This window comes from Malurus melanocephalus, unplaced genomic scaffold (assembly GCF_030028575.1).
Source record: "Malurus melanocephalus ecotype Western Australia unplaced genomic scaffold, MMel_1.1 scaffold_22, whole genome shotgun sequence".
Classification (NCBI taxonomy): Eukaryota; Metazoa; Chordata; class Aves; order Passeriformes; family Maluridae; genus Malurus; species Malurus melanocephalus.
The window spans coordinates 3,280,097-3,291,288 of NW_026623254.1; the positions used below are offsets into that span (position 1 = coordinate 3,280,097).

The following is an 11,192-nucleotide window of genomic DNA, read 5'->3' on the forward strand; positions in this document are numbered from 1 at the left end:
AAAAAAAAAAAAAAAAAAAAAAAAAAAAAAAAAAAAAAAAAAAAAAAAAAAAAAAAAAAAAAAAAAAGCTGTTCAAGAGGAATGCAGAGAGGTTAAATTCATCAGCACTTTGAAATGAACTTGCAGTACTAAGCACTAGTATTTTCACTGCAAAATGAGGCCTTTTGCTGGGAAGCATCAATGCAACAGGATCGTCTACTGACAGGCTTGTCAGCACTTTTCGGCAGGCTGGAGTATTAGAACATGCATTTGGCTGAACTGTTTAAATGGAATATATTTCTTAGCATAMATTTTCTATGCTACTGCAACTACAGAAACTCTCCTTCAAAAGCCAAACACCCCTACCTGATTTGCAAGTAGCACAGAGGAGCACTTTCTCTAAAATCTAGAGAGTTATTGCTGATTTTGCTGCCTGAGGAACCCACCTAATAATAATAACAACATGTTTTTCTACACTGTGACTTGATTCTGGCGGCACACATTTCCATTCCAGTGTCATTCACAGTTGTTTTTAACTTCAGCAAAAAGCAAGATTTCTTTTCAGCTAAGACCAGACATATCAAATTCAACTAAAAAAAAAAGTGTTGGGGAGGGGAAAGGAAGGGCATTTTGGCTGGGGAGAAAAATGAGAAGAAGGAACTGTAAAAAGAGTAAAGTGTTCATTTTCTCTGAAATGTAACACTATCTTAGCAGCAGCAGTCAGCAAGCACAGCTTTCTGGACCTCGTTTCTTCACCCCTTCAGTTTTTCATCTGTACATTCTGCTGTGCGCTGGGGAGAGAGGGAACTGATTGGGATGGCTGCTGTGGCTGCACAGCCCATGCCAGGAACATCTTGGTACACTGGCTGCATCACCACATCCCTGCCCAAGTGAGCTCATGGGGCTCAGCTGGGCTCACAGAGGTAGCGCAGACACGCCATGAACACGAGTGTCATGGAAAGTCTAAGAGGGGCACTTGTTCCAGAGCTGCCTGGACAATGAAGAATTGGCTGCCACCCCCTCTCTCGTCCCCCAGCCGATGCCAAGGCGGGCGGCCGCCRGCACATGAATAGCAGGTCTGTTCCAGCAGCTGCGCGTCCTGGTCCAGCGCAGAGAGAGGCTCCGCGAGCAGAGTGCTCCGCTCCACGCTCCAGCTGCTGAGGAACGGACCTGGGGGCAGAAGGATGGCCTCGGAAAGGGAGAACACCAATCCTCACGTGAGTCCATCTTGGGGAAATCCACATGGGAAGGARAAGAGGGAGGGAATACCCCCAGTTTGAGGGAAATATTCCTTGCTCCTATCATTTGCTCCTCAGTTTTGGCAGCCAATTTCCTTTGAAAACTAAGTTCTGCTTTTTTCCTCTGCTCCCTTTTGAAGACAAACCAGCAGCAGGATGTCTGCTGTGCTCTGCCAAGAGCAATTATGAACCTTTTTCCCCAAAAAAATAAGGATAAGAAGGGGGATATCACTAAAAAGAGATGCTTTTTAGGGAAGTAGRGGCAGCAGAGGAARAGATTAGCCTTCATCCCTCAGAAGGAGGCAGCACATACTCTACAAGCTTCACAAGTCTGATCTGCCCCTCATCTCACAAAGCCTTTCTCTGTTTGGCAGAAAGTACTCTCAATCTGGAGAGGAGAAAAAGAAATAAATACAGCAAATACTGAGGGAGTGCAGAGGCCAAGGTTTCCTATGCAGGGTTTATAGAGAAACAAAACTTCTTGGTGAAGCTGTTTCAGTTCTCTGTGTTCCTATTCTGAGTGTGTTTTTTAAGAAGGGTGTTTCTTGTGCGCAGCATGCRTTCTCGGAAAGGGCAGCTACCCAAGGGTTTGGAAAAAAGGGACTGTTAGAGATGAAATGGAATCAAAAGCCCAGATCACAAATACCCATCAAATCTCAAAAGTTCAAGTCCAGATCWGCACTTCAGACAACTGTGGAGCAGAGAAGAATATAAAGCATTGCCTAGGGCACAGCTTCCAGCCCTGAGTAGATGGTATCAGGGTCCACATTTTGCAGTTGATTTTTCTGTCTGAAATGGTCTTAAAGATCCTTAGATTTGACAGTGAGGAATTCTGTCTGGGGTCACAGATTTTATTTCTTTGGCCCAAGTCAAAGAAATCAAAATGGCAATATTTGTCCTCTTGGAAATAATCAGGACAATTATGCTTAACTAGAAAGAAGGATTGAGACTCCCCCAAACTACAGCATGTAYCTCCACTGAGATATGAGGTGCAGAGCAGCTTTTGAAGACCTGGGAGTAGCTATGCTCCGCAAGAGACACAGTAAGTCAGGAAAATGCACAGGTAATTATGACAGTTGGTGAAAATGTACTCTATTAAGGACTGGGAGAGATAAATGCAAGTATTTCCTAGAATTAGATAATAAGGGGGAAAATATAGACATCATTAAGCTAGCAACTGAGGGTAAAGAAGAGAGAAGAGTAAAAAAATGCTAAATAAAAAGTCTAATTAACTACTTTTATRTTAAATCACTCCACTCAATGGAAAGTTTCAGGTCTATCAGGAATTTGAAGTCCAGGTATAATATATATTAAAAAAAAAAATCAGCTTCACTGATTAAAAGTCTCATAAACGACTGAAAATTCTGGGGTTTAGAGTTTTCTCTTTCAGCCTGTCTTGAGGTTAAGAGCCAAAAGTGACCACCAGCTTCTTCAGCCTTTACAATACTCAAGTAAGCCCAGAAGGTCAAGAGTTCCTTGAGCTGCAAGACTGAAAAGAGCATCTTAACTGTTTCTAGAGCAGGAAGGTGTAGAGTGTACACTGCTACACGGACTGCCCCAAAAATAACCGTGCCGCTAAGATTTTCTTTGTGACACCTCACAGGGAAGTCACCAGGCAGTACAAAACACAGGTGAATGCACACAGATTCCTGCATGCTTATGATCAGGAAATGCACAGTGCTAGGAGAGGGAGTATTACATACAGCCACCCAATGTGATGTCTAAAACCCCTTAACCAAACGAATGTAGCTTGGTTCAGATTCTAAAGGACATAAAGGCGTAAGCTGTAAATGGACCAAGAACTCCTCTGGTTTCAATCTGCTTTCTGAAAACTCACAAAGGACCAGAGTTGACCCAGTGGGCATCGAGACATGAGCTTGAAGCACCAATCATGCGAGTAACACATGAATAGAGAGTSGCTTTTCCAAGACTCATTTATCAAGGAACAAAGAAAGTTGTGGGTACAAGGAGTCTCATGCATACCTTTACTATCACATGTAATTTGACTACMAGCCAACCATTTATTCTATAAATGAGTGAGCCTTCTTTGAGCTCTCCTAGTTAAGCAGCCTGACTGCATGGCAGTGATTTCCCCTTGTGCTGTGACGACCCTCAAGGTTGCTCCTYAAAGCAGAGAGACCTTTTACCGGTAGCATATCTTTGGTAAGTGATTAATAACCCTGTGGTATGGTAACTCTGATTTGTGCCCTGGTAACTTTGATTTTATCTTGGTAACTTTGATTCTTTTTTCTTGGTAACTTTGACTTGYGCCTTGGTAGTTTTGAATATCGTACAAATGACTGTGGTGTATAAAAACAGAATGAAGCTTGCCATCAAACTTTTTAAGTCACATTTTTACGACATCATACTAAAATCACTTTCACAAATGTCTTTGATGATGAYTCTTGAAGTGATCTAAATCCTGATTCATGACAAACTGGTGTAGTTGGCAGAATCCTGAATCAGAATTCAGGACAATAGCTGAGACAAGCTGAGAGTCCTGTCAACGATGTGGCTTCGCAAGTGTGAGGTGAGGGGAGGAGTGGTCAGTGGCAGAGAAAAAAAAATTTTTTTTTCCAGTGGAAAGTACATGTAAAAGCCTCTTTTGAGTCCCAGCTCTGAGCAGGGAATGCAGGGAAGGTATCTTCTTGGAAGTTTCCAGCTGTGGGTTTACAGAGATCTTGGGGGAATGCGCACTGCACTCACTAACATATGACTCACTCCTCCTCAAAGAGCTCCTGGACGGAGTAGCAGGAACAGCCATCAAAGTTAACTCTGATACAACACAGAAATAGGAATCTTTATTTATAGACAGAGGGTCCTGTGCCCAAGTAGCTGCATAGTATCTCCAAGCATTTCTCACACAACATTCGCACGGACAGGCCAGGCAGGTAACTAACATTAAAACAATGGACCTTTGTCCCCATGTAGGAGACAGCAGGAAAAGGCAATCAAGATTTAAGAAGGCTCTAAGGAGAACTGATCAGTCCCCAATGGTTTTTGCTTATTCTGAAGCATGAACAGGAGCTCACTCAGCAAAATGAAAGTGTCTGTAACAGGACTCCCTCATCCAGYGTGTCATCAGCTTGTGGAATTTGCCATCTCCTGGGGCAGGTTAGAAGGTCAAATATTGGAGCGAGCAAACATTGGAAAGAGGTCAGGAGGTCCAGTAACAATATTTACAGTTATGCAAGCTAAAAAAGGTACCTTCAGATCCTATAAGCCAATAGCAGGATAAAAATGAATACACTTTTCAGTTCCCTACAGACAATGGCACAATTGCTGACCAGACTACAAGTGGTAGCTTGCATTAAAGAAGTTACACACCAGCTCTCCAKAAGTGACACCTAGTACTGCTTTTTAACACCAAGAAAATTGCTGTTAATKAATCCACTTTCTGCTTTACAAAAATTCTCTTGTTCTTTATGTTTCAAAGGAGYCTGTTTTCCCACTCTAACTTCTAGGAAGACCCACAAAACCTCAAACTGTGCAGAAAGAGATTCAAAAAGGAAATGGTGCTGAAATAGAAAGAGGGCACAAGACTGTGCAGCCTTACCTGAKTTATGCCAGCCAGTCAAGTGCTAAGAAAGTAAATAAAACTGGAATGAAAATATTTTAATTACAAATATTAATTTACCTATTAAAAGAGAAAGGTTAGACATTATTTAATTTGAATGATGCATTTTTTTTCTCCCCAGACATCTCTATTTGTGGCTTCAAAGTGAAACTTTCCCCTTCCTCTACTAAACACCTGCCACTGACAAGAAACCAGGCAGAGACCTGTATGCTGGTGAGGTATAGCAGAGTACATCCTGAGATAGCTGGGATCAGAAAAATGCATTTGGGTTAGAAACAAAACAATCCAACAAGACCCCATCAACAATTCTCTTTTACTTCAGGAAACACATGTTTATAAGTCAGAAGTATGGCTTTGATAGAAGCACTCTGATTCATCTGCRTTTCTTTATTCTATTATCCCCTCTGACTCTCATCTCCAACCCTTTCYATAGATATTTGCAGAGGGGAGAGAGGAGGAGGGAGCCATACAGGACAGGTCTTTTCAGCAGCAAAAGGCCCATTAAATCTGTTTAGCTGTGTACCTCAGCTGCTGCAGCTCATGATCTGGAATCCTAACACAACCCTATTTCACTGGTGATTTAAGCTAATGTCCCAGACTTCGAATGGGAGCGACTGAGACAACATCCGTTCCACCACTCCCACCACAGCAGGAGTAACCAGGAAAAGCTCTCTGGACAGCTGAAATCAGTAACACTCACACAGCTAGGTCTGTTAGAGCCCCAGATGAATATTGCAGAGCAGAGCAAAGATTGGGGCTGATACTAAATGGCTCCATAGTTTCACTAGATTTATACTTTTATGTTTTCTTGCATGGGTGTTATGTTCTGTATAAATGGATATTTAAGGGATGTGCACCAGATGAAATGTCATCCATATTCGTATTGCAAAAGAGGTTATATATTGTATGTTGTGTCTTTCTTTTTATAGTTTCTTACTCTTTGGATAAAAAAATTTACAGTCCTCTGGGATGAGAAGCAGAAGTAATACCTCACCATTTAGGGAATCATTCATACTTCAAAAGTAAAAAGAGTAAACAGCTAAAATAATCGTTCTGGAAAACAGACCSTACACTGAAATTTTTTGGCAGAAGTTGCTTGGTGAATACCTTGAATGGAAAATACATCTGTGGAAAAAAGGACAGGTTTACAAGTAACTTGCAAGGAAAAAATATTTTAAATAATTGCATAGTTTACTTCCAGTGCTCAATTTTTGACCAGATCTACAGCAGGCAGATTTTAGAAAGGCAGATAAACAGTTAGCTATAGGTCTAACAGAGTGGACTTTTCCAAAATGCCCACAAAACAATTGGAAAGTCCCTCTTACCACAGTAAATCCCATCTCTCRCATCACATGATAAGGGCATGCAGACAGTGTTCACAGCTGGGTTAGACTTTCAGTTTTTTGATATTCTGTGGCTTAACTTGTGCCTCAAGGCTGTGACGTCCTTACAAGTTCCTGGTTTGGGTATGTATTCACCTGTTTTTGCAGCAGCAGCAGCCAGTTTGTGCTTTCTATTGCTCCAGGACCTCTCCTCTCCTTCAGCCCTTTCCTAGAATGCTGGCAGACTTGTATTGCCAAGGAAGCAAAGTGCTTGCCCCAGTGGACTTCAGTAGTATTATCTGGGTTTGGTAATTTGGGCCTAGATATTGAAACTCTGCTCTGAGCCTTCCAAAAAGAAATCTAAGTGCTTCAGAAAAATCCATTTCTGTGTCATCCTTGTACACTGTGTGCAATCCAGTCATCACATGTCTGAGGAGCTTATCTCACTGTGTTTTAAACTAAACTAACTCAGTTACTCCAGCCTTTCAAACAGCATCCCGCTCCCAGGGTTACACTCCAACACCTATGCCATCCATTTGACTCTGGCAAAGCTGGTTCAGAGAGGTGAATTCAAAGAAAACTAAAGAAAACTAACCACTTCATGGCAGAGTAGTGTTCTGGTTTGTTGTCCTTCAGAGGTTTCTGGGAGAATCACACAACTGCCCATGAGTAGGACTGCATGACCATGAGGGCATGAAGAGGCAACAGAACCTCTCCTTTCAGAAGCAGCTACACCTCACTTCAGATCAGTAATCTGAAGGTTCAGATCTTGGTGAGGCCAGTGGAAGAAGCAGGGAAGGCCCTAACAGCAACAAGGATTGCTGTCAATAGTGGATGTCATTCAGACTGCAAGATTTCAGGCTGCCACTTGACAGTAAATCCTTTCCAGGGCTTGGGCAGAGATTCACTGTCCCTAGTTGGTCAAAAGACAGGTGTGAAATAGGGTATCACACTTTGGAGCAAGAGCGACCGTATCGTTCTCTCTCCCAGCTGCTGAGACCTGAAAGTCTGCACAGCATTGCCTGTGCTGGTCCCAGAAACCAGCAACACTCACACTAGAACACAGACAAGAGTGACCACGACATGCTGAGGAGACTATTTCTTGCAATCTGCACTAATTGGTCCTTGGTTCTATTGCCAGATGTGCCATTTGTCCTCTTCCCTTTGCATTCCTCCCGCCTGCTCTACCTGCACATGGCCAGCTCTCCCACCTGGGGTGAACGTTTACTTAGGCCTTTCCCAAACACAGGGATAGTATTTTTCATCTTGAGGAGCTGGGCTCTAGGTTTTAAGGTATCTGGGGAAAATGAGGCACATGTGGAGTTAAATACCCTCTTGGAGCATCCTTACACCAGCAGTTATTCTGGATCCTCACACTCGGCCTTGCTGAGGGACAGTGAAGGAAAGCAGCGGTGTGTGAGGGAGGGAGCCTGGTCAAACACTGTGTGCTGGACATGTCTAATGACCACAGCACAGACAGAGCTCAGGTCACAACCAAAATGTTAAAAATAGTGAGGGACAAAAAATAAGAATATGTAAAAGCAATCTCATGAAGCCCAGACATTTCGGAAGAGAAAATTGGGAGGAAGGGAATGAGCTGGGTCAGGGGGTACTGCCACATACCCTGAGGTAAGGGAAGATAATCCCAGAGCTTGACTGCAATAAAAGTTTATAAAGATAACAACATTTCTTTATAAAGCTTGTACAACTGAAGCAGGGAGAGCATGGAGGGAGCAAGACCCAGGAGAGAGAGGGAACAAGGCCCTGGAGGCACAGGGGACAGAAAGGAGGTGAACCAGCACGGGACCTGGGGTGACAATATGGTGCCTGTGCTGCACGGGGATTTGGAGGGACGCTCAGGGGCCCATCATCTACTGAGAGGGACAGCAAGTCAGCATGTGGCTGTACTCTGTCTGGGGAACAAGGTCAGCCAGCAGCCACGCCAAACCATCCCAGGACAACCTTCCAGCCACCCCCATGCTGCTCTACCATCTCGGCCTGTCCTGCTCACCGGCCATCAGCGTGACTTTCGTTGTTCCACCACCTCCGCCTCAGCCACAACCCTTAGGGACACCATCTCTTGTGAGGCAGCCATCTCACACATCGAGGTACAGATACATCCCACCCACACTTGCACCTTGCAGGTTTGAGCACACAAGGGGTTTTGTTTTTAGTAAGTAATCATATCCTTGGTTATGGTGRTGGCAACACAGCTCTCCTGGCTGGCCAACAGTAAACCCTTCCACTCAGACATCTTGGTGAGTGGGAGTCCTCTGCAATGTGCAATATCTTTTAAAACACACCTAAAATGAATTTTTCTATCTTTTGTCCAATAGTTGTCCCCCTCAGCTTCATTTCAGCCTGTGCCTGTGAGCTGATCCATTCATCTGCTTCTCTCTGTTTGCCCCCAGCTGACACACGGGTACAGCATCTCCCCTCACAGGGCCACTAAAAATGGAAGCCTCCAGTCCAAGTCACCATTTCTCTGCCCTTTCTGTAAAATCTGTATTAATCTGCTGTTTCTCTTCTGAGAATCAAAAATGGGGAGTGCTGCAGGCATGCAATCACCACAACACAGAAGTGTGAGCTTCYCCAAGTACAAAAGGGTGAATGGGCATTTTCACTGCCATTTCCCTATGCCTGGCTTGTGAGTCAAATGTTTATAAAACTGTCTCTGAGAAAAGGTAATACAAGGAATGAGCTCTACTACTGTAATCTAGACYGCCTCAGGTATGTAAACATATAACAGAAACATTTGGATTAAACGCCAGAACGATGGAAGGGCCCATGTGCAGAGGCTGCAAGATCCACATCACCAGTTACCATACACCTTGACACACTCCTTTGAACTAGCCAAGTTATAATTCCCTGTCAAATTACATGAATCAGATATGTGACTCTGTAATTACAGCTGTGAAAACCATTATACTCAGGATCTTAGAACTTTCTATCCAAAATAACCCTTGGGGAAGAAATTTCTCATGAAGCTGCTTGGGTCAAGGTTCAGTGAGTGCTGGAAATTCTGGGGGAATCCTGTTGGCAGATTTAGAGAAATGAGAACAAGAAAATGAGATAATGTACTGTTTTGTGGCTTGTTCATGCTCTCTGGGTTTTCTTCTTTATTTTTCCCCTAATATTTATTAATATTTGCAGGACTTCTCTCTTTTGCAGTCACATAACTGAATAATATTTGATGAAATTTTAAAAAAGCCTGAATTCACCACAGAGCTTGATTATGTGAGAAAAATAACTGCTCTTACTAATCTAACAAGGGCCCAAGGGCAGCCCACCATTCTTCTGTAACCTATGTTTTACTGAAGGAATGTTTCTGCAGAAAATAACAGCACAGCAATACTCTCCCAGGATTTGTGTGAGAATAAAGCTCTGCTGCCCCTAGTTCTCCAAGCATATTATGAATATCAGTGAATTTAATTTCACAATCTCCACATGGAGCAAGGGGTGTTTTCCTGCCTATTTTACAGRTATTAAGTTAAGGCAGAGATGGTTCAATGACCACTGACGTACCCAAGAACACACCAGTAGAAGGTGACGGAAGGGAAGACTGAGTATCTCAGCATGGGTGAATTGCCACAGAGAAGCAGTGTGGGTTTTTTGTTTCATTTTTGTTCTCTGTGGCTAAACTCTTCATCTCCTTCAATTCTTGAAGAAACAGTTAAAGATTGTTTTAGTCACCAGAGACCTCTCTTGTTACTTTACACAATGTAAAGAAGTGCCTTAACTGAAGCTGTCAATAAGAGACCACACACACAATTCCTTCCCTGCTGAATRCTACATTCAATATCACTTGGCAACAAATTTTGACACACTTTTCAGAAGTTCAGGCACTCACTGTGTTTGCATCTCTTTCTTGCACCTCTTTCTCACTCAACCATATTGGTGCAGGACAAAAAACCCAAAGCCAAAGTGAAACAAGCTGAACTACATTAAGCAGAAATTCTGACTCAGAATGACCATACAGGTTCTTGATGCAACTCTTCAACTTGAACTTTGCACCTCCTTCTGGCTGATTCAAAATGAAATGTTCCTGCATGTCCCTGTGTGATTTCAGGCTGTGGCCACACTGTTTYTGCTGACTGAGGCTGCAACAGGGAGGCTCATCCTCATGACCACCATCAATTATTATTGCTGCCTCAAATGCAATGCTCAAAGTAATCACATCACCCTATCAAGACTGTCTGGGCTAGGAAACCTCCATTACTGAGTGTCTAAACAAACCCAGATCATTGTGAAAGAACTTGTTTAGGGAATATGTCTGGACAGAAACAGAAATAGCTCCTTTTGACAAGCTTTCATCTGTCTGACTGCAATGGGATAATTGTTTGAATTCTTGAATATTTCTTAGCTGGTTATGTTAGCTGAAGATCTCGTTATTCTATGACTATCAAAAGACAATAGATCTCCAATCTGGCTTTTTCTTAAATTAGTAGTAAAAAATAAGGAAAATAGTTATGAAATACAAATAAATAGAAAATGTTTCCTACATAACACAGCACCTGTGGGTTTTCCTCATGTCTTGCCCGTGGTGATATCTTGACTGGCAATCCATACTGACCAGGGAGACATCCAGCAAAGAATTGATATACTACAAGAAAATAGAAAGTGCTGCTGTTTTCGTTTATCCCAAAGAGATTTGAACTCCATCTTYACGTGCTAGATTCTTGGGAGCTAACTCTGGACCAATTCCTTAGCCAGGCCCCCCATTTTTGGCATGTGGTTGTGAAAAAGTTGCCGAAGGGAGTTGTGTCAAAGGGCTTTTACTTTGCTCTTAATGGCTCCACGTACAGTCTGAAGGAATCTGAAGCGCTCACGAAATGTGGTTTTCCCTCTGGTGTTTGCTGTTCAGCTGGCTCAGCAGCTCAACCATTTAAAACCATTGTGAGTGGATTTAGCACTTGTGAAATAATGCTGGCMTGTTCAGACCCAGAGAGGGATGGGCAAAGTCCACTGGTACAATAAAWGCCCCTCTTACCTCCTTCTCCTATGAGGAGCCAGGGTGCAATGGAGTTTGAGGGAGAAAACTACTCACAACCAGGTGCAGCTACACAGATATGGAGT

General features: G+C 43.0%; 1 protein-coding gene across 2 annotated transcripts in view; it reads left to right on the plus strand.

Annotated features, from left to right (window-relative positions):
* Window positions 1–1,080: 1,080 nt before the first annotated feature.
* NINJ2 (ninjurin 2) overlaps window positions 1,081–11,192 on the plus strand; it is a 45,230-nt gene continuing 35,118 nt past the window's right edge. Inside the window, exon 1 of one of the 2 annotated variants that reach the window (XM_057390074.1) lies at window positions 1,081–1,196. In XM_057390074.1, coding sequence (XP_057246057.1) covers window positions 1,164–1,196 — 33 coding nt within the window. In that variant the 5' untranslated portion in view covers window positions 1,081–1,163. The remainder of the gene's footprint in view (window positions 1,197–11,192) is intronic. The other variant, XM_057390073.1, reaches the window with a different exon arrangement.